This window comes from Myotis myotis, unplaced genomic scaffold, assembly GCF_014108235.1.
Source record: "Myotis myotis isolate mMyoMyo1 unplaced genomic scaffold, mMyoMyo1.p scaffold_m19_p_1, whole genome shotgun sequence".
Lineage (NCBI taxonomy): Eukaryota > Metazoa > Chordata > Mammalia > Chiroptera > Vespertilionidae > Myotis > Myotis myotis.
In genome coordinates this window covers 115,626,672-115,651,615 of record NW_023416313.1, presented here as the reverse complement: position 1 = coordinate 115,651,615, position 24,944 = coordinate 115,626,672, and the positions used below count along the sequence as shown (strand labels likewise).

General features: G+C 41.4%; 1 protein-coding gene across 1 annotated transcript in view; it reads right to left on the bottom strand.

The window, feature by feature from the left end:
- Positions 1 to 24,944, bottom strand: part of REC114 (REC114 meiotic recombination protein) — a 175,889-nt gene that overhangs the window by 10,362 nt on the left and 140,583 nt on the right. Inside the window, exon 4 of the mRNA XM_036333798.1 lies at positions 3,127 to 3,210. Within this exon, the coding sequence (XP_036189691.1) occupies positions 3,127 to 3,210 (84 nt within the window). The remainder of the gene's footprint in view (positions 1 to 3,126; positions 3,211 to 24,944) is intronic.

Here is a 24,944-nt window from a genome sequence, read left to right as displayed (position 1 = left end):
AATAAGCAAATTTGAGAGAAATGCAATTAAAATTTTTTGAATCTGACAACTACATCAACTTTATTTGATTGTGAGTTAAAAAATTAGGCCTAACCCGTTTGGCTCGGTGGATAGAGCGTCAGCCTGTGGACTGAAGGGTCCCTGGTTCGATTCTGGTCAAGGGCATGTACCTTGGTTGCAGGCACATCCCCAGTGGGGAGTGTGCAGGAGGCAGCTGATCAATGTTTCTCTCTCATCGATGTTTCTGACTCTCCATCCCCCTCCCTTCCTCTCTGTAAAAAAATCAATAAAAATATATATATTTTTAAAAATTATATTATAACAATAGCAACCACAAAAACCCATTATTTTAAGAGAAGAAGTTTCCTCTTTTCTAGTCTAATCTGCCCATTTTAGAGAAGTCAACTTACATAAAAGTCACCCCAAATGGGATCGTCTGTATTGTGAACTTTTATTCAATTTCTTCTGGGAAGACATTCAGATGCTAACTTAGTGACAACACTTTCCATTGATTAAATCCATAAATCACATTGCTAACTGGAAAATGTAACCACAATCAGCCAATTCAGTAAATTCCTGTAAGCAAAAATCCCGTGATTCTCCACTTCACAATCCCACTATTTAAATGTTTAAATGAAGCCATGAAGCAAAGCCCTGTAATTTAGGTTACAGAAAACCCTTGGCATGGTCAGCTGTCACATTCAGAATAGGCCTGCAACCCCTTTACTGCCATTGCTGGGTTCTCTTCATTTTTTAATTCATGTAATTTCCCCCCTAAGTATAAAAGTAAGCTGTTAACCATTACCCCCCCCAACAATGAAAAAATAGGAAAAAGACACATTCCAATATATTCTAAGTGACCCTTGTCATATCACTTTTATTTACTGTAGGGTCTTCTAGTGAGTGCTTCCCTTTGCTCAGAGGGAAAGAGGTATGTATACTCTCCGTTTCTTTTTTTTTTTTTTTAATCCTCATCCAAGGGTATTTTTCCAACTTATTTTTAGAGAGAGTGGAAGGGAGGGGGAGAGACAGAGAGAAACATCGATGTGAGAGAGACACATCGACTGGTTGCCTCCCACATGCACCCAGACTAGGGCTGGGGATTGAGCCTGCCATGGAGGTACATGCCCTTGACCGGCATCAAACCCGCAAGCTAAGCAAACCGCCCAGGGTTAGTCTCCGTTTCTATGCGATTAGCTCGAAGGTACTATTAGTGTATGTTAAGTGGTGACTTACATGCTAAATGTTCTCACCCTACTTCAAACACTTAATTTCAAGTTATTACAACTAATAGAAAATCCTCTTTTATACAGACTCCTTAAAGAAACAGAAGTTAAGGATAAGTGCTGTCTCTTCACACTTGTGTCTCTTCGTGTACTCACAAGAAAGTCAGGTTTCCCCCATATTCTGACTCTGCACATGGAGCCTGAAGCCACAGGCTGTACAACTGACATTCCAGTCTCTGCACATGGAAGGCACAGGGCCCAGCTAGCACCACACAGGAGGAGTCACGGAGGCATCAGAGGCCTCAATGGGGTTTTCCCTCTGGTTTTAGGTTAGTCACTCAGATCTGTAAGTTTCCCATCACCACTAGAGCCCCAAATGGAGCAGTTTCCCCACCTTGAGTAGTGAATTACTCTATTATAGGAAATGGAGGGCAGGGGAGAGAGAAAGGACTTAACCAGAAAAGGGACCTAAGCTTTTCTTTGATCCTTTGCTTTGAAACCAAAGCTAGACTAGACAAAATCATAAAAAAAATTCTTCAGCGAGTTAACTAGGGTGAGAAGTAAAGAGAACAATGGTTTGGGTTTATTCCTTTGAAACAAAGTCCCTTTAGAAAGAGGCACTGGGCCTCTAATATACTAGAGGCCCAGTGCACGAAATTCGTGCACTCGGGTGGGGGGACCCTGGCTGGTGTGCTCAGTGGTTAGAATGTTGGCTTGTATACCAAAAGGTCTAGGGTTCAATTCCTGATCAAGGGCATATACCTGGGTTACAGGTTCTTCCTTGCCCTGCCTTGAGAGAGGCAACCCATTAATGTGTCTCTCACATTGATGCTTGTGTTTTTTTCTCTCTGTCTCTCCCCCTCCCTCCCTTTCATTCTCTCTAAAAATCAATGGAAAAAGGAATTATGTGTCAACTGTTAGCCAATCTGCCAGGACCATTCTGATCAGAATTCCTGGACCAAAGGAAGTACAAATAGGCAGAATTTATACAAACTATTTATTTCAGCCAGAGAGAAAAGAAATATAATCTTTACTATCACAGGATTTATGTTATATTAAATTGTTGTTAAAAGATTGAAAATTTTATTTCAAAATACTTCTTTTGTCAATTTAAACAAACGTCATTTATTACAGAATACCTGGTTAACTAGAGTTACCCAAGGCAAGAAACACCAAAGATACATTTTGCCAGGTAAGGCAAAAAGAAGAATCTGTTGGTTTAACATTAATATACTAGAGGCCCAGTGCACGAAATTCGTGCACTCGGGTGGGGGGTTCCTCAGCCTGGCCTGCGCCCTCTCGCAGTCCGGGAGCCCTCGGGGATGTCCGACTGATGGCTTAGACCCACTCCCCATGGGAAGCGGGCCTAAGCCGGCAGGCAGACATCCTTAGCACTCCTGCCACTGCCGCTGTGCTCGCCAACAGTGAGCCCAGCTCAGGGCTTCTGGGTGAGCAGCACTCCCCCTGTTGGAGAGCACTAACCACCAGGGGGCAGCTCCTGTGTTGAGAATCTGCCCCCGGTGATCAGTGCGCATCACAGAGACTGGTCATTCTGCCGTTCGGTTGATTTGCATATTAGCCTTTTATTATATAGGATAAAGTCAATAAACCAAAGTAAAAAACAATATCTTTTATTTTTCCCCCCAAAGCAGCATTTATTTACCCACTGAATTCCAAAACAGGGCCTGACTCCTCAGTAACATCCTCTTACTAACTGGCTTCTGCCTTTCTACAGTCTTTGTTTCATGTTCTGCTCATGATGCGAACCGTTCTTAAACATGTGTATTATTCCAGTACCATCTCGCCTGCTGTGAGAAACTCCCACATCCCCCATGTGCACATAGAAAATGAGAAGGGTGTGGTCATTTGCTTAAAAACAGTTGGCCACACAGCATCTTGCCTTTATCGTTGTTCCAAACAATAGACAATCCATGCGTCTCACAATCTTCAACCAGTTCTTGCTACCAATGAGTGAAAACCCTTCCTGAAACAAAACAATTAACAAAATTAGCAATAAAAGGGGAAAGGGATGTGAAGAGTAGCTGTAGTGCAGAGCTGTGTGGTTATTTATCTATAACTAGAGGCCCAGTGCATGAATTCGTGCACAGGTGGGGTCCCTCGGCCTGGCTGGCGATCGGGGCTGATTGGGGCTGCGGGAGGTTGGCCGGCCAGGGGGAGGGACCTTGGGAAGTTGGCTGCCAGGGGGAGGGACTGCGGGAGGTTGGCTGTGGGAGTGCACTGACCATCAGGGGGCAGCTCCTGCATTGAGCATCTGCCCCCTGGTGGTCAGTGTGTGTCATAGCGACTGGTCGACCGGTTGTTCCGTCGCTTAGGCTCTTATATATAGAGAGATGTGTGCACAGAGATGGCTTAGTATCCCAACTGCCAGGATGATCTCCTGATACATATGTCCCCGTACCCCAGTGCTCTTCCTGCACAATCAACACATATAGTCTCACCTTTTATTTCTTTTCTTGATCTTTCCATATTGAAAACAAACTATTAAAGGTAGTAAATGTCTGTGGTCAGACTAGCTATAAATACTCTTCTGTTCCTCTAGGATTTGCCAAAAGATGAGTTTATGTTCCTAAAAGCCAAGGATTTCCATTATGCTAATTTATTAACTTATCTGACACATTCTAACTACACAGTGAGTTTTCTCTTCATAAGAATCTTATTGTCAGATTCCTATAAACAGAAAGTTGAAGCAATTTGATTTTAGATTAGATGCTGAGTGTTTAGTTCAATCTGAGAAAAACAAACATAAAAGGCAAAGGGTAGTAGAGGGCACACAGGTCTCGAAAGCTGGACAACAGTTGGATCTTAACGGAAAGATGAACTTTTTCTGTAGCTTATTAATAAAGTAAATAGAATTGACTCTAATGATTATGGCAGCTAATGAACTCCAATTATGTTGTCAGAAGATTTCCTCAGTTAAGCAGGCTGTTAAGTTTGAATATGGTTAGCATTTAGTAAAACAAATACACTGACAGGAAACTGATACTCTGACAGTATGTAAAACCTGCACGCACACTGCCTTTCTACCAGGTAATGTCAGTCTACCCAGCCCAGGGACGGCTGCTGTAGAAACTCGGGAAATCTCTCAGTCTTGGAAAACAAAAGAAAATGTTGTCCTTTATCCATTGGAACCCTAACAAAATCTCCATTCCTAAATCTGACTATGATAAAACTTTGATAAAAATTTATAGCCCAGGTAAACAGTGTAGGGTTAATACCTTGACATTTTCATTAGAAAGAAGAGTCAATTGTAAAGTGTTGACTCTAAGAGTTTCATCATCAATAGTTCGTTTTCTTCTTTTTAAAAAATAATTTTATAAAAAATATTCTTATTGATTTTGGAAAGGAAGGGAGAATGAGAGAGAGAGAAACATCAATGATGAGAAAGAATCATTGATTGGCTGCTCCTGCACACCCACTATTGGGGATGGAGCTTGCAACCTGGGCATGTGCCCGTGACCTGAATTGAACCCGGGAATCTTCAGTATACAGGCCAATGCTCTATCCACTGAACCAAATCAGCTAGGGTGACTTCTTATTTTTAATACACAATGAAGTTAGGCAAACTATTTGTGATTTCTTCTTAAAACTCTCTTGGGCCGAAACCGGTTTGGCTCAGTGGATAGAGCATCGGCCTGCGGACTGAAAGATCCCAGGTTCGATTCCGGTCAAGGGCATGTACCTTGGTTGCGGGCACATCCCCAGTGGGGGGGAGTGTGCAGGAGGCAGCTGATCGATGTTTCTCTCTCATTGATGTTTCTAACTCTCTATCCCTCTCCCTTTCTCTCTGTAAAAACTCAATAAAATATAAAAACAAAACAAAACAAAAAACTCTCTTGGAATTAGCAAAGAGAGATTTGGTTATCGTATATAATAAAAGTCTAATATGCTAAGTGACCGGTCGTCTGTTCAACCAATCAAAGCGTAATATGCTAGTGATATGCTAAGGCCATTCAACCACTTGCTATGATGTGCACTGACCACCAGGGGCAGACAGTTGACCGTTTGACCAGTTGCTATGACGTGCACTGACCACCAGGGGGCAGATGCTCCGACCAGTAGGTTAGCTTGCTGCTGGGGTCCAGCCGATCGGGACTGAGACAGGCTGGACACGCCCTGGAGCCCTCCTGCAGTCCCTCCCCGGCTAGCCAACCTCTCGTGTCCCTCCCTGCCCCGATTGTGCATTGGTGGGGTCACGGCCTGGCCTGTACCCTCTCGCAATCCAGGACCCCTTGGGGGATGTCAGAGAGCCAGTTTTGGCCTGATCCTGCAGGCCAGGCCGAGGGACCTCAATGGTGTGTGAATTGTGCACCGGGCCTCTAGTTATTATATAAAAAAACTGTAGATCTAGTTTAAAACGGCAGTACATAGGGAGTTGGCACTCAAACACCTTGCTGGGGCAGTGGAAATGGTACAGCTCTTATGGAGGGCAATTTGGCAATATCAAATGTACAAATGCATTTATTCTTTAGTATAGCAACCCCAATACTGGGAATTCATTCACAGATCAACCTGTATATGTATGAAGTGATGCATGGACTAGGTCAGTGATGGCGAACCTTTTGAGCTCGGCATGTCAGCATTTTGAAAAACCCTAACTTAACTCTGGTGCCGTGTCACATATAGAAATTTTTCTATATTTGCAACCATAGTAAAACAAAGACATATTTTTGATATTTATTTTATATATTTAAATGCCATTTAACAAAGAAAAACCAACCAAAAAAATGAGTTTGCATGTCACCTCTGACACACCCGCCATAGGTTCACCATCACTGGACTAGGTTAAGTATTTCTGCATTTTTCATGGTAGAAGACTGAAAACAACTCAAATATGCATCAATAGATGACTGGTTAAACAAAGTATGGTATGCTATACAATGGAATACTATAAGACTGTAAAAAAATGTGGATGCATTACATCAGTGCTGTCCAGTAGAAATTTGAGTCATATATGTAATTTTAAATTTTCTAGTAGACACATGTTAAAAACAAAAAGTGATAAATTTTTAATATTTTATTTAACTTAATGGGTCAAACATTACTTCAACATGTAAACAATGTAAAATACTAATAAAATATTTAATGTAAACTAAGTCTATGAAATATGATGTGGATTTTAAACTCACACCGTATCTCAATTCAGACACTGATTTTCCATGGTTAAATTGAAATGTGTCATAAAAACAATAATGTTGAGTTTAATGGGAATATATTTTATACTGCTTCCATTTTAAAATCAAAATTTAAGAAGAACAAAGTAGGTGGGATCTCAATACCTGATATCAAGCTGTATTACAAAGCCACTGTTCTCAAAACTACCTGGTCCTGGCACAAGAAGAGACATATAGATCAATGGAATAGAATAGAGAACCCAGAAATCGACCTGAACCAATATGCTCAATTAATATTTGACAAAGGAGGCAAGAACATACAATGGAGTCAAGACAGTCTCTTCAATAAATGGTGTTGGGAAAATTGGACAGATACATGCAAAAAAAATGAAACTAGACCACCAACTTACACCATACACAAAAATAAACTCAAAATGGATAAAGGACTTAAATGTAAGATGGGAAACCATAAAAATTCTAGAAGAATCCAAAGGCAACAAAATCTCAGACATATGCTGAAGCAATTTCTTCACCGATACAGCTCCTAGGGCATTGGAAACTAAAGAGAAAATAAACAAATGGGACTACATCAAAATAAAAATCTTCTGCATAGCAAAAGAAACCATCAACAAAACAACAAGAAGACCCACTACATGGGAGAACATATTTGCCAATGTTATCACCAATAAGGGTTTAATCTCCAACATTTATAGGGAACTCATACAACTTAACAAAAGGAAGATAAACAATCCAATCAAAAAATGGGCAAAGGACCTAAATAGACACTTTTCAAAAGAGGACATTGAGAAAGCCAAGAGACACATGAAAACATGCTCAAAGTCACTAATCATCCGAGAGATGCAAATCAAAACAACAATGAGGTACCATCTCACACCTGTCAGAATGGCTATCATCAACAAATCAACAAACGACAAGTGCTGGAGAGGATGTGGAGAAAAGGGAACACTTGTGCTCTGCTGGTGGGAATGCAGACTGGTGCAGCCACTATGGAAGACAGTATGGAGTTTCCTCAAAAAACTACAAATGGAACTCCCATTTGACCCTGTGATCCCACTTCTAGAAATATATCCCAAGAAACCAGAAACACCAATCAGAAAGGATATATGCATCCCTATGTTCATAGCAGCACAATTTACCATTGCAAAGATTTGGAAACAGCCTAAGTGCCCATCAGCAGATGAATGGATTAGAAAACTGTGGTACATCTACACAATGGAATACTATGCTGCTGTAAAAAAAGGAAGGAATTCTTACCATTTGCAACAGCATGGATGGAACTGGAGAGCATTATGCTAAGTGAAATAAGCCAGTCAATGAAGGAAAAATACCACATGATCTCACTCATTTATGGATAATAAAGACCATTATAAACTGATGAACAAAAATAGATACAGAGGCAGAGCAGCATTGAACAGACTGTCAAACTGCAGAGGGAAGGCCGGGGAGGGTTGGGGGGCGGGAGGGCGGGTAAGAGATCAACCGAAGGACTTGTATGCATGCATATAAGCATAACCTATAGACACAAGACACTGGGGGGTAGGGGAGGCCAGGGGAATGTCAAGGAGGGAGGGGGGGAGGAAGGAAACATATGTAATACTCTTTGTAATACTTTGAGCAATAAAAAAAATCAAAATTTAAATTAAATAAAATTTAAAATTCTGTCTTCTTTGTTTTTTGTTTATTTTAAAATAATTATTTATTACTGAAAGTATTATATATGTATCCCTTTACCCCTCACTAACCTCCTCCCCCCCAAAATCTGCCCCGAGCCCCAGGCCCTCAATGCCTCATTGTCTGTATCCATGGGCCATGCATATATGCATAAAAGGTCCTTGGTCAATTACCTCCCACACACCCACCCTCACCCACCTTCCCTCTAAGATTCCACACTCTGTTCCTTGCTTCCATGTCTCTGGATCCACTCCGTTCAACAGTTTATTTTGTTAATTACATTCCACATATGAGGGAGATCATGTGATACTTGTCTTTCTCTGACTGACTTATTTCAATTAGCATGATACTCTCCAAGTCCCACCAGGCTGTCTCAAAGGGTAAGAGATTCTTCTTTTTATTGCTGCATAGTATTCCATGGCGTAAATGTACTACAGCTTTTTTATTCACCCATCTACTGATGAGCACTTGGGCTGTTCCCAGATCTTAGCTATTGTAAATTGTGCTACTATGAACATGGGGATGCATACATTCTTTCTCTTCGACCGAGCGTGCAGCTTCAGGAGGGATGCACATAGATCGGTGAGGGAGGAGGGGGACACCCGCCTAGCCAGCCAGATCAGCCGAATCAACCCTGGCGATCAATGGGGTGACAGATGTTGCAGCCAGATCACCCTCACATCCCGTTCTTTCTGATTGATGTTTTGAATTTCTTAGGATATAATCCTAGAAGGGGGATTACTGGGTCAAATGGGAGTTCCATATTTAATTTTTTGAGGAATCTCCATACTGTTTTCCATAATGGCTGCATGAGTCTGCATTCCCACCAGCAAAGTACTAGGCTCCCTTTTCTCCACATCCTCGCCAGCACTTGTCATTTGTTGATTTATTGATGGCAGCCATTCTGACAGGTGTAAGATGATACCTCATTGTTGTTTTAATTTGCATCTCTCTGATGATCTGTGACTTTGAGCATTTTTCATATGTCTCTTGGCCATCTGTATGTCCACTTTGGAGAAGTATCTATTTAGATCCTTTGCCCATTTTTAAATTGGATTGTTTGTCTTCCTTTTGTTAAGTTGTATGAGTTCCTTATATATTTCGGATATTAACCCTTTATCAGATGTATCACTGTCAGATATGTTCTCCCACACAGTGGGCTCCCTTTTCTTTTTCTTTTTCTTTTTTTTAAATATATTTTTATTGATGTCAGAGAGGAAGGGAGAGGGAAAAAGAGATAGAAACATCAATGATGAGAGAGAATCATTGATTAGCTGCCTCCTGCATGCCCCCTACTGGGGATCAAGCCCGCAACCTGGGCATATGCCCTGACCAGGAATCGAATCGGCAACCTCTTGGTTCTTGGGTCGATGCTCAACCACTGAGCTACACCCGGCTGGGCTCCCTTTTCATTTTGTTGTTTTGCTGTGCAGAAGCCTTTTATTTTGATGTGGTCCCATTTATTTATTTCCTCCTTAGTTTCCTTTGCCCAAGGAGATATAGCCATAAACATTGCTACAAGAGATGTCTGAGATTTTGCTGCCTATGGTTTCTTCTAGGATTTTTATGGTTTCACAACTTACAGTATTTTATCCATTTTGAGTTTATTCTTTTGTATGGTGTAAGTTGGTGGTCTAATTTCATTTTTCTGCATGTATTTGCCGAATTTTCACCATACCATTTGTTGAAGAGGCTCTTTTAACTCTATTGTATGCTCTCCTTTGTCAAATATTAATTGAGGGTAATGGTTTGGGTCAATTTGTGGGGTCTCTGTTCTGTTCCATTGATCTATATGCCGGCTCTTGTGCCAGCACCAGGCTGTTTTGATTATCGTGGCTTTGTAGTGTAACTTGAAATCTGGTATTGTGGTTTCTCCAATTTTGTTCTTCTTTCTCAAGATTGCTGCAGCTATTCGGGGTCTTTATTGATTCCATATAAATTTTTGGAGTATTTGTTCTAGACCTGTGAAATATGCTGTTGGTATTTTAATAGGAATCGCATTGAATCTGTAGATTGCTTTGGGTAGGATGGACATTTTAATGATATTGAGTCTACCAATCCATGAATATGGTATATTCTTCTACTTGTTTATATATTCTTCTATCTCTTTTTTCAACATACTGTACTTTGCTGAGTACAGGGCTTTTGCCTCCTTGGTTAAGTTTATTCCTAAGTTATCTTAATGTTTTTGTTATAATGGTAAATGAGATTGTTTAATTTCTCTTTCTGAGAATTCATTATTGGTGTATAAAAAAAAGCCATCAATTTTTGGGTTTTGAGTTTGTATCCTGCTACATTGCCAAATTTATTTATTAAATCTAGTAGTTTTATGGTGGAGTCTTTAGAGCAAGCATGTCAAACTCACAGCCTATGGGTTGCATGTGCCCACAATGAATATTTTTGCTGCCCAGCAAAAGAAACGTTTTAATAAAAATTTCATAACTTAATTTTTACAATATCCTGTTACACATAATTATTAATAACGAACTACGATGTTCACTAATGACTGATTACTATAATCGTGTTGCCTTCATTTCCCTTATGCGCCTTATGTGCAGGCGCACCATTTCTCTCCACTAATACTAGCAGCGAATATTTTAGCAGCCGATTGCCATGTCATTAATCTTGTACTGACTTGTTTGGTGTGCGCAACAGGAAATATTACGCTTTCGGAGAACAAGAAAAATAGGTTTATTTGTATTACGCTTATTAATTTGTACAGTTATTCAGTGTCTGGTAAGTTAATGTTCGAGATAAAATATTAATTTTTATTAAAATGTTCTATTATTTTATGTTAACCATTACTCATTTATTTTAGACCTTTGTATTCAGCATGTCTCTATCGAAATAAACCTACGTTTCTATGAAAATTGAAGCTTTTGTTTTTTTGCGGACCACATAAACTTAAACCTTGTTTATGTGGCCTGTGTTAGCCTTTGAGTTTGACATGCTTGCTTTAGCATTTTCTCTGTACAATATCATGCTATCTGTGAATAATGAGAGTTTTGCTTCCTCCTTTCCAATTTGGATGCCTTTTATTTCTTCTTCTTGTCTTATTGCTTCTTCTAGCACTTTGTTGAATAAGAGTGGTGAAAGAGGGCATCCCTGTCTTATTCCTGTTCTTAGGAGAAATGGTTTAGTTTTTGCCCAATGAGTATGATGTTCGCTGTAGTTTTGTCATATGTGGCCTTTATCATGTTGAGATATTCTCCCTCTATTCTCAACTTGCTGATAGGTTTTATCATAAATGGGTGTTGGATTTTGTTGAATGCTTTTTCTGTGTCTATTGATATGATCATGCGATTTTTGTCTTTCAATTTATTTATGTGATGTATTACATTTAATGTTATGCAAATATTGTACCATCCATGTATCCCTAGAATAAATCCCACATGGTCATGGTGTATGATCTTAATATATTGCTGGATCGGATTTGCTAATATTTTGTTGAGGATTTGATCATCTATGTTCATCAGGGATATTGGCCTATAATTCTCTTTCTTGGTAGTGTTTTATCAGGTTTTGGAATTAGGATAATGCTGGCCTCAAAAAAAGAGCTTGGAAGGGTTCCTTCCTCTTGGAATTTTTTTTTGGAACAGTTTGAGGAGTATAAGTATTAGTTCTTTGAATTTTTGGTAAAACTCCTCTGTGAAGCTGTCCAGACCAGGGTTTTTATTTGCTGGGAGATTTTGATTACTGTTTCTATTTAATCCAGTTGTTATTGGCCTATTCGGGTTTTCTGATTCTTCCTGATTCAGTATTGGGAGATTGTATTTTTCTAGGAATTTGTCCATTTCGTCTACATTGTCCAGCTTGTTGGAATACAGTTATTCATAGTATTCTCTTACAATACTTTGTATTTCTGTGGTGTCAATGGTTGCTTCTCTGCTTTCATTTCTGATTTTACTTATTTGGGTCCTCTCTGTTTCTTGATGAGTCTCGCTAATGGTTCATCAATTTTGTTTATCCTTTCAAAGAACCAGCTCTTGGTTTCATTGATTTTCTATACTGTTTTTTTTAAAGTCTCTATGTCATTTATTTCTACTGTAATCTTTATTATTTTCTTCCTTATATTTACTCTGAATGTTTCTTATTGTTCTCTCTCTAGTTCTTTAAGTTGTAGGGTTAAATAGTTTATTGCTTATTTTTCTCATTTTTTGAGGTAGGCCTGTAGTGCTATCAACGTCCCTTTCAGGACTGCTTTTGCTGTATTCCAGAGGTTTGGGGTTTTTGGTGTGTTCATTTTCATTTGTTTTCAGGAAGTTTTTGATTTCTTCCTTAATCTTGTTGGTAAGCCATTGTTTAATATACTTTTTAGCTTCCATGTGTTTGAATGTTTCAGGGTGTTTTTACTGTAGTTGATTTCTAATTTCATTCCACTGTGATCTGAGAAGATGCTAGATATGATTTCAATCTTCTTGAACATCTAGAGAGTTGTTTTGTGTCCTAGTATGTGGTCTATCTTTGTGAGTGATCCATGTGCGTTTGAGAAAATGTATATTCTGCAGCTTTGTGGTAAAATGTTCTATAAGTGTCAATTAAATACATCTGATCCAGTGTGTCTTTTAGAGTCACTGTTTCCTTGTTAATTTTTTGTCTGGAAGATCTATTCAGTGAAGTCAGCAGGGTATTAAAGTCCCCTACTATGACTGTATTGTTGTCAGTCTCTCCCTTAAAGTCCCCTATCCTATCTAATAATAGACAAACATGGTAATTAACCATTCCTCTGACATGCTTCCCATTGACTAATCAGGGTGATATGCAAATTAACTGCCAACCAAGATGGCAGTTAACCACCAACAAAGATGGCGGCTAATTTGCATACTACAGGCAGGGCGGGACAGTGCCATCCCGCCTGCCCCTCTGCCATTCGAGCCTGCTATCTGGAACTGGGGTGGCAGGCAGCCCCTATGGGACCCAACCCAGGGCTGGCCACGGGACCACAGCGATCCACCACCAGACACACCCACAAATGGCCCTCTCGCAGGGATGCGTGGCTGGCAGGTCCTAATGCACCGATCAGCCACCCACTTAGCCCACAAACGGCCCTCCCACGGGGATTCTGGGTTGGCAGGTGCTAATGCACCAATCAGACACCAGCTGCGCCCACAAACGGCCTTCTCATGGGGATCCCGGGTTCGCAGGTGCTAATGCACCGATGAGACAATGGCTGCGCCTTCCTGTGGGGATCCGTGGCTGGCAGGTGCTAATGCACCGATCAGCCACTGGCCAAGCCCACAATGGCCTTCCCGTGGGGATCCCGGGTTGGCAGGTGCTAATGCACTGATCCGCCAATGGCCACGCCCACAAACGGCCTTCCCGTGGGGATCCCGGGTTGGCAGGTGCTAATGCACCGACCAGACAACGGCTGCGCCCACAAACGGCCTTCCTGTGGGGATCCCGGGTTGGCAGGTGCTAATGCACCAATCAGACACCGGCTGTGCCCACAAGCGGCCTTCCTGTGGGGATCCGTGGCTGGCAGGTGCTAATGCACCTATCAGCCACTGGCCAAGCCCACAAACGGCCTTCCCGTGGGGATCCCGGGTTGGTGGGTGCTAATGCACCAATCAGCCACTGGCCACGCCCACAAACGGCCTTCCCGTGGGGATCCCGGGTTGGCAGGTGCTAATGCACCGATCCGCCAATGGCCACGCCCACAAACGGCCCTCCACGGGGATTCATGGCTGGCAGGTGGTAATGCACCCATCCGCCACCAGCTGCGCCCACAAATGGCCCTCCCACGGGGATCCTGGGTTGGCGGGTGCTAATGCACTGATCTGCCAACACGCACACCCTGGCCGCCTTTGCCCTGCGCATACTATGCAGCTGGGAGAGGAGAGTGGGGCCGCTGGGAGCAGGGCAGGAACTGCCCAGGGTTTGCGTCGGGCAGCCCAGAGTGAAGTGCAAACTATCCGGACAGGTAGCTGCTTGCTCATTCACTTACTCGCTCATTCATTCACTCATTCACTCACTCAGCAAACCCTCTCAGGTCCCTGGCACCAGGCCAGGCACTGAAGTTGAAGCAGGATAAGACAGATCTATGTCCTTAAGATGTTAGTAATTCAGTAGGGTGAAGCAGGCACATGAACGAGGCGGTTGTATGCACAGATGCAGTGTACTGGGTTCGGTGAGGGCTGTAACTAATGCTGACTTTGTTCTCTTGATAAAATGGGGCCTCGGGAGCCAGGCCACCCCAAGCCTGTAGGCCTTTGCCTAGGCCAGGATTGGCCGGAGTCCAGGAACATGACAGAGGGTGCAGGTCGGGCTGAGGGGTCTGGCCCCACCACTCACCCTCAGTGCAAATTTTTGTGCACTGGGCTAGTAGTTTATATATATATTTATAAAATCCTCTATTTATATATTTAGGTGCTCCTATATTGGGTGCATATATGTTTACCAGGGTTATATCCTCTTGTTGGATTGATCCCTTTAATATGTAGTGACCTTTGTTGTCTCTTGTGATGGCCTTCATTTTGAAGTCTACTTTGTCGGATATGAGTATTGTTACTCCAGCTTTTTATTCTTTTCCATTTGCATGGAAAAATATTTTCCATCCTTTGTGTATCGTTTGTTCTGAGGTGAGTCTCTTTTAGAAAGCATATAGTTGGGTCATGTTTTTGTATCCATTCAGCTACACTATACCTTTTGATTGCAGCATTTAATCCATTTACATTTAAGGTTATTTTTGATAGGTACTTATTTATTGCCATTTTAATTCTGTATGCCTAGCTTTCTCTCTCTATTTCTTCTTCACATTACAGTAGTCCCATTAGCATTTCTTGTAATGCTGGCTTGGTGGTAATGTACTCCTTTAGCCTTTTTTTTTTGTCTGTCCGGGAAGCTCTTTATTTGACCGTCTATTTTGAATGATAGCCTTGCTGGATAGTAATCTTGGTTTCAGATCCTTACTTTCCATTACCTTGAGTACTTCATGCCATTCCCTTCTGGCCTGTAGACTTTCTGATGAGAAATCAGGTGTCAGCCTATGGGAGCTCCTTTGTAGGTAAGTTTTCTTTTCTCTTGCTGCTTTTAATATTCTCTTTGTCTTTAATTTTGCATTTTAGTTATGATGTGCTGGGGCATGGGCCTATTTGGGTTCTTTTTGCTTGGGATTCTCTGTTCCTCCTGAACTTGTGTGACTTTTTCCTTTACCAGGTTAGGGAAGTTTTCTTCCATTATTTCTTCAAACACATTCTCTATCCCTTTCTCCCTTTCTGCCTCTTCTGGCACACCTGCTATTTGAATATTGTTACATTTCACACTGTCCCATAACTATCTTAAGCTGTCCTCCTGTTTTTAATTTTTTTTTTTTCTTTTTGGTTCTCTGATTGAGTGATTATTTTCAACTGTGTCTTCTACTTCACTGATTCAATCCTCAGCTTCCCCTAATCTGCTATGTATTCCTTCCAATGTGTTCTTTTATATATATTGATTGATTGATTTCAGAGAGGAAGGGAGAGGAGAGATAGAAACGTCAATGATGAGAGAGAATCATTGATTGGCTGCCTCCTGCATTGGGAATTGAGCCAGTAACCTAGGTATATGCCCTTGACTGGAATCAAACCTGGGACCCTTCAGTTCACAGGCTGATGCTCTATCCACTGAGCCAAACCAGCTAGGGCCAATGTGTTCTTTATTTGTGTTATGTCATTCTTTATTTCTGTTTTCATAGTTACTATATCTTTTCTCATGCTATTGAGCATCTTTACCATCATTATTCTGAACTCTATATGAGATAAATTTCTTATCTCCATTTCATTTATCTCTTCTTCTGGAGAATTTTCTTGTTCCTTCACTTGGGTTTTCTTCTTTCTGTTTGGCTTTGTGACTTTGTATTAGGTAGAGTTAGCCTCTCAATCTCTAATGCAGGCCAGTGTCAGATGCTATTTCTGACTAATTAGATCAGGCAATGACTCACAGACTCCAGAGACCATCTCTGCCTACAGACTGACAGGATTCCATTTGGATTGCCCCCAGGCAATCATCCACAGGTGTGGCAAGAGTTTTTCTCAACAGGGTGGGCAATTGCTTCTGTCTGGAGGCTTATTGTTATTCTCAGTCTCTTAATGGGCCTTAGCCACCCCACACTGTGGGGCAAGGTGTTTTCCAATAGGACGGATCTACTCTCTTCCCCCCAAACAAGGCCGCCTGTATAACAAATATCTGTGTGAGGAAGATGACCTCCTCAGTGTGAAGGAACGACACAGCACAGGAAACTTCTGAGCTCTAACCCCAGAGCCCCGATCCTGGTTTCTGCTCACACAGCTCCAGTCCATTCTGCCCTCCCTCTGCTGGAGCACAAGGTGGGTAGCTACACAGGGAATTTTGTGCATTGGCCCTTTAAGAACATGCCTGCATTTCCAGCAGTCTCTCCCTGGCAGACAGCAACCCTGCTGTTTTTCACAGCCAGATGTTATGTGGGTACCCTTCTCAGTTCTGGTGCTCTCTACTGGGGTGCTCAGCATGGGGATTAGACCCCAGAGTTCTCAGTGGCAACCCCCAACAGCTGAGATATCTCTTCAGAATTTCAGTTTCTGTCTGTGGGCACCCGACCATCCCTTTTGTGCCTCCGCTCCTCCTACCAGTCTCTATACAGTCTCTCTCTTTTGTCTTTTCTTTGTATTTTAAGTGCTCAGTAGCTACATATGGCCCATAGCTACCTTCTTAGGCAGTGTAGTTCTAGATATATTGATCTCTGAGGTATACTGTTCAGCAAAAAAGCAAGCTACAGAACAATGTCCATAATACACTACATTTTGTATAAGAAAGAGAGGGAACATATAATATATATAGTCGTTAATAGCGGACTGCATATCCAATGGTGGTCCCATAAGTTATAATGGAGCTGGAAAATTCTTATCACCTAATGCCGTCATAGCCATTGAATATTATAGCGCAATACATGACTCACGAATTTGTGGTGATGTAGTGTAAACAAACCTACTGTACTGCTGGTCACATAAAAGTACAACACACACAACTGTAGTAGTAGGTTGGGTGAGTGCACTCTGATGTTCACATACAATGAAACTGCCCAATGATGCCTTTCGCAGAACATATCCTGTTAGCTAAGCAGCACGTGATTGCATTCTCATTATTTGCTTGCATTTACATTAAAAAATGGATCAGTACACAAGAGACTAATAAAAATAGTCATCTGTAGGGAGTGGGTGTTAACAGTACAGATGGGGACAGGGGTGGGAGTAAGAGGTTTTACTATATGCCTTTTTACATTGCTTTGATTTTTGAACCATGTGCATGTGTACAGGGATATTTGTACGAACAAGGATACCCATTCCAATATGACACAAACTCAGAGAAGAGGTTGAAGCAAGACCTAAAGAAATGCTAAGACTATGGGAACTCTGGACTATCTTTAAAACTTTTCTGTAAATCTAAAACTATTCTAAAATAAACATTTATTAAAAAGTAAAAGAAATGACAGCTCTTGGCCCTGGCCTGATCTTACCCTCCCCATGTCTAGTCCATTTGGGTCCTTTGGCACTTCTTCACTCAGCGATTTCACAGATCTCTCTACGTAAACTTGCCCGATTGGAATGTGACAGTGTTTCTCCACACACGTTACCACTTCTGCATGTTGTTGCCTCAGTGAGTGGCATCACACACCAGCCAGTCACCCAAGTGATCAACCTGGTATCATGCTTGCTTCTTTTTCCTCACTCCTCCCCCAATACCAATCAATCCCCAAGGACTTCTATCCTCAAACAGATTTTTCACCTGACCCTTCTCCCCATTTACAGTCATGGCCACATCAGGGTGCCACCACTTCTCCCCACAATTACTACAATATCTTCCTAACAGGTCCCCAATCCTCCAGGCCCAATTTCTCAATCTACCGCCAGAGGATCTTTGTGAAATAAAAATCTGACATAGTCATTCCCTTTCAATGCAGTCATCCCTTCTCCACACCCATCCCACCCCCACCCTGCCATCAGAAACACCCACAGGATGAAGCCCACATCCCTCTCTATCATTTGGCTTCTGCCTTTCATGAGTGATTTCCTTCAGCTCTCATACAAAGAGACTAGACTAGAGCCATACTGAACTCCCTGTAGTTCTGCAAATATGTCATGCTCCTCTCACATTGATTTCATTGTACAGCTTGTTCCTGAAATGCCCTTCCTTTTTCACTCATCTTTCGAAACTCAGCTTTATCTCAACCATTCTTCACAAGGCAAAGTCGGCCGACCGCTCATAAGTCTATGTTCTCACCAGACCTGTTGTACTTATCATGCTCTATTATAACTAGTTACATGTTTTCCTCCCCGATTATAATGAGGAGGAATCCCTAGGCAGGTTCTATGTCTTATCACCCCTCAAATCCCCAGCAACTATCACAATGTTTAGCAAATGCTACCGGCTCAGCCCCAGTAGCCACTTAGATCAAGATTGTACAGTGGCCATGTAGGAACAGCTGTGGCCTTCCTTCCTGACAGCACCTTGTATTTGAGCCATTTTATGGTTCTTCTTCATCAGTTTGTCCAAGCCATTTTGCCTTAGACTTCATACATCTCTTCTCTCTGCCTCAACCCCCTGGCTTTTTGCTTAGTTAGCCTCTGATCATTGTTCATTTCACCCCTAATCTCAATTAGGTCACCCTGTACACTTTCTCATAGAACTTGACTTTTTTCTTTTATAGTCTCTCTCTCTCTCTCTCTCTCTCTCTCTCTCTCTCTCTCTCTCTCTCCCTCCCTCCCTCCCTCCCTCCCTCCCTCCCTCCCTCTCCCTCTCCCTCTTTCACCTTCCCCCGCTCCCTCCCTCTGTCCATAGTGATTATTTACTTCACATCTGTTTTTTCGCTAGACTATAAGCCCCGTGCAGGCAGGGGCTATGTCTGTTTTTCTCACTACTATGTGTGTGTGGTGTTTGATACTAGAAGATGATTCATGTTTTGTTGAGTAAATGAACTAAAGAATAAAACTCTGTTAAAATTAACAGTATTTCATGCCAGCATCATTTCTTGGGGGCAATGTGGTCCACCAATTTATTGCCTATCGAATGATGTAGAACATCTTACTTTTATTTGATATATACTCATTGCGTTTAGGATTCAGAAAGCATTTTTTCATTCTAATGTTTTGGGATTTAGTAAAGAAGTCTGTGTACCTAACCACTTCTCATTCAAATATTCCTGGATTTTAATAACTGCTTTTCCTATCTTTAAAAATCCATTTCATTGAATCTTCTTTAAGGCTTATCCATCTAGTGAATTCAGTTTATCTCACCTACTGGCTCTTTTCTGCAGCCTTTCCTGAATTAGTTAAGTCATCTGCTCTGTGCTCCCAACAAAATGCTGTATCTGCCACTACTTAAACCCTCACTGACCATCATGAGTTCCTGCCGTGGCTGCCCACTGTGCCAGGGGGTGAAAACAGGCACAAAATCTGCCCAAGGGAAGAATGCATCAGAATGCCCAGGAGCTTCTCCCCTTGGTGCTTAGGATACCGGCTCCCCATCCAGTCAAAAATCACTGCTATAAGAAGCCACCGTTAACTGATGAGAATCTGTCATATTCTTTGGAAGTGCTGGGGTGGAAAAATGGTTGGGAAGGTAAAGAGGGCATACCAATTCCCATTTCTAAGGAATACCAAATGATCATCAGACAAAAGACTAGAAGCCAATACCAAGAAATCATGTCCAGGACATGTGGAAGCTAAGAGGGGTGAGGCTTTCAAGTAGAGAATGGTCAGTAGTGTCAGGGGACTCAGGGGATGGAGTAAAACTAAGGGCTGAAAAGTCTGCATTGAATTCAGCAGCAGGAGATGTATACACTACAATGTCTGTGTGTGTGTGTCTGTCACTCCACCCCTCTTTTCAGGTCTGACTTTATTGCAAACTCCCCAAGAGCAAGAACTGTGTTTTCAGGAGAAACCAAGATGGCGGCATAGGTAAACACTGGAGTTTGCTGCCTCGAACAACCACTTTAAAAATACAACTAAAAGACGGAACAGACATCATCCAGAACCATAGGAATGCTGGCTGAGTGGAAATTCCACAACTAGAGAGAAAGAGAAAAGCATGCCGAGACTCAGAGGAGGCGCAGTGCGAAGTAAAATACTAAGGTGCGGAGGTGCATGCGGAGAGGGCTGGCGGCTGAGGGTGCGGCTGTCATGTTCAATCAGGAGGGAGTCTCAGGCTCTGAGCTCCAGTTCCAGCGAGTCTCTGGGGACCCAGACTCATATGGGAGAAGCGGGACTGTCTGGCATCGGTCGGAACTTGAGGGCAGCTTTCTCTCGGAGGGGCATGCAGCGATTTCCCAGACACTGAGAAGCAGAGCCTCTGAGAGCAGCCATAACTGCTAGCCCCACCCTGTTGATCCCGTGGGACCCGCCCTGCCCAAGCCCTGCAGGGAGGCTTTTGCTGGATAGCCTAAGGCAGAGGCTAGATTAGCACCTCCCTAGAGATCCAGGAGCCAGGAGCCACCCAGAGGTCAGAGTGGGACCATCCAGTTTGCAGCTACATGGAACCATAAAGGACACACTCAGGGGGCAGAGTCAGTGAGCACCAAAGCCCCACTGAAGCAAGTCTTGCCCCGGAAGGGTGTCTCCAGCACAGAAGTTCTCCCACTGCAGACACAGCTGATTCTCATAGACAACTGGCCTGGAGGTCAATTCCTCCCAGTGATAACTACAACAATCAAGGCTTAACTACAACAAGACTGTGCACAAAGGCCACAAAGGGGTGCACCAAGAGTGTCCTCCTCAGGTAATTGGGGAGGCTGAACCACTGGGCCCTAGAGGACACTTAGCACAGAAAACCACTTTATCAACACAGGGAAGCATAAAAAATGTAGAGACAAAGAAAAAGGACAAAATGACAGAAATGGAGGAAAGGAAACTACTGGATATAGAGTTCAAAACCACACTTTTAAGGTTTTTCAAGAATTTTCTATAAACTGTCGATAAACTTAATGAGACCTACAAGAAATCTAATGAGACCCTCGAGGTTGTGATAAAGGACCAGCAAGAAATTAAGCATGCACTGACTGAAATAAAGACTATTATACAGAATCCCAATAGCAGACTAGAGGATCGCAAGAATCAAGTCAACGATTTGGAATATGAAGAAGCAAAAAACACCCAACCGGAAAAGCAAAATGAAAAAAGAATCCAAAAATACGAAGATAGTGCAAGGAGCCTCTGGGACAGCTTTAAGTGTACCAACATCCAAATTATAGGGGTGCCAGAAGAAGAGAGAGAGCAAGATACTGAAAACCTATTTGAAGAAATAATGACAGAAAACTTCCCCTACCTGGTGAAAGAAACAGACTTACAAGTCCAGGAAGTGCAGAGAACCCCAAACAAAAGGAATCCAAAGAGGACCACACCAAGACACATCATAATTAAAATGCCACGAGCAAAAGAAAAAGAGAGAATCTTAAAAGCAGCAAGAGAAAGACAGTCAGTTACCTACAAGGGAGTACCCATATGACTGTCAGCTGATTTCTCAACAGAAACTTTGCAGGCCAGAAGGGAGTGGCAAGAAATATTCAAAGTGATGAATGCCAAGAACCTACAACCAAGATTACTTTATCCAGCAAAGCTATCATTCAGAATTGAAGGTCAGATAAAGAGCTTCACAGATAAGAAAAAGCTAAAGGAGTTCATCACCACCAAATGAGTATTATATGAAATGCTGAAAGGTATCCTTTAAGAAGAGGAAGAAGAAGAAAAAGGTAAAGATACAAATTATGAACAACAAATACACATCTATCAACAAGTGAATAATCTGATGAACAGAATGAACTGGTGATTATAATAGAATCAGGGGCATAGAAAGGGAGTGGACTGTCTATTCTTGGGGGGGAAAGGGGTGAGGGGGATGCGGGAAGAGACTGGACAACAATCGTGCACCTATGGATGAGGACAGTGGGTGGGGAGTGAGGGAGGAGGGTGGGGTGGGAACTGGGTGGAGGGGAGTTATGGGGGGAAAAAAGAAGAACAAATGTAGTAATCTGAACAATAAAGATTTAATTAAAAAAAAAAAGAACTGTGTTTTCATTTTTGTACCTTTCACGTCTGTTGAATAACAAAAGAATGCCAATGTCTGACACCCCTACCCCTGTTTTCTCTGATCACACACTGACCTGTCTTCTTATGCTGTCCCCCTCTGGCATAGTGGCCAGAATGCCACATGATTCCAATTTGAGATGCCACACCACATGCTTAAATAAAGAGACCCTGAAGCTTCTGGTTTTTAAATTTCTGAATTATAAAGTTCAATTCTACATTTTAGTTACCCATGTTCTCCTTGGCTCTTGTTTTCATAAATAATTAATAAAGATAAACAAAGGAAGCCATTAAAAGAAGGGAGAGCCCTGGCTGGTGTGGTTCAGTTGGTTGAGTGTTGTCCTGTGATCCGAGAGGTCTCTGGTTCAATTCTGGGCAGGGCACATACCCCGGTTGTGGGTTCAATCCCTGGTGCACGAGGCAACTGATCAATGTTTCTCTCTCACATCGATGTTTCTCTTTCTCTCATCCTCTCTCTCTAAAAAATAAGTAAAATACATCTATATTTTTTAAAGGGAGAAAAATAATGGATGCAGAGATTAGATGTAGACAACCTGACATCCAAGGATGGTGGTAAAAAGTACCTGTGCCCTCACCCTCATCCCGCCCAATTTTTCTTGCTGTAGATTCTGTCATTGAGCTAGTTTCTTTAATGCTTCAGACACCTCTCAGCTCTGACTTCACTCACCAGTCTGAGCAAACCAGGAGGGCATCATGTGGATCACTGGTACTTAGCTAGGTAATTAATTAGCTTTAAAGCCATGCCAGATATGATCCAAAGTGCTCTGAAAAAAATATAGCAATTTACTTTTATGGATATGATCAAGTGCTCATACCTGCTACAAACACCCTGATTCAGAGGACACAGCATAACAGAATATGGTTACAAAAATAACTTGATGACTAATCACTTGACAATCCACATGGTCTCCAAGCTCAGATACCAAAAGGCTTCTTGATGAATGTGAGGTGTTTAGATGCCAGGTGATTTATTTCAAAATTGGATCCTGGCTTAAACTTCAGGATTCTGCTTCTGACTCACTTTCCCTGGAGCTCAGGGTTTGTGAGGTTCAAATTACACTGAAAACAGGAAAAAAAATCCCCAATAAATGATCTGCTACAGAATATGAAGGTAAGGTGCAGAGAGAAGAAAGAGAGCAAAAGAATTGGGGTATTTTAAAATTAAATTTTCAATAATCACAACCAATTGTTATTTATTAAGCTAATAAAAGGGAGCAATGATGTAGACAATAAAAAATTAGTTTATAGCTGATTTTGATCTTAGATTTGAATATGGATACTTCTACTACATTCAGAAATACACAATATTGTGCTTGAAGACAAAATAATTCTCTTACTCAGAAGGACTTACTCCATGCTTAGCATGAATATAAATACGTAACAACCTACTTCAGATTGAGATGATTCAAACTAACATGTCCATTCAATAATTTATTTTGGAATTATAATTTTCCTGACTTATAAGAGATATATAAGCAGTTTCATTTCAAAGTGAAGCACAGGCTGTTTAGAAGGATTAACATAAAAAATTTAATGAATAATATTAACACATAAGGACTACATGATATGCTATGAAGTGATAATTTGTTCCAAAAAATATTTATTATGCACCAGGGTCCATGCCAGGTCCTACAACTGACACCAGCAGATCCACGTATAACGAAGTTCAGAAACAGACCCTCACATACCTGGACAATTAGTTTCAAATAAAAGTGCCACACTAATTCAATAAAGAAAGTATAGTCTTTTCAACAAATGATGTTAGAAAAACTGAATTATCCATTATGGAGAAAAAATAAATCTTGACCCCACAGCATACACAAAAATTAACTAAAAATAAACCATAGGCCTAAATGTACTAGTTAAAATTATTATGGGATGCAAAAAATACAAACCATAAAAGAAACATTTCATAAAATGGACTTTTGAATATTCTTAGCTCTCCTAAATGCAATGTTAAGAAGCCAAAAAAGTAAGCTGAAGATTGGGAGAAAATATTCACAATACACATACCTGACAAAAAGGACTTGAATCCTCTTACAGACAACTCAATAGGCAAAAGATCTGAACAGATACTTCACAAAGGAAGATACACTAATAGCCAATAAACACATGAAAGATATTAAACATTGTTCATTATCAGAGAAACATAACTTAAAATCACAATGATATACCATTAGAATGGCTAAAATTAAAGACTGACAATAACAAGTGTTGCCAATGATATGGGGCAACTGGAATACTCACACATTGTTGTGCACAATTGCACACTTTCAAAAAACCAGTTTGGCAGTTTCTTACTACCCAGCAATTTCACTCTTAGGAATTTACCCAGGGGAAATGAAAATATATGTCCTCATAAAAACCTGTACACTAATGTTCACAACAGCTTTAATTATAATAGCCTCAAACGAGAAACAACTCAAATGTCCATGAAAATGTAATTGGATATGTGGAATATTCATAACTGGAATACAATGCAGCAACAAGAAAGAATGAGCTACAGATGCAAGCAACACTGGTAAATCTAAAAAATATATTGAGTGAAAGAAGCCAGACACATAGTAGTTCATACTATATGATTCTGATCATATAAAACTGTAGAAAATAAAAATTTAATCTACCCAGGACCAGACGGCTTCACAGGGGAGTTTTAGCAAACATTCAAGGAAGAACTAAAACCTATCCTCCTCAGACTACTACAAAAAATTCAAGAGGAAGGAACACTTCCAAGCTCATTCTATGAAGCCAGCATCACCCTAATACCAAAACCAGGTAAAGACAACACAATGAAAGAGAATTACAGGCCAATATCCCAAATGAACATAGATGCCAAAATCCTC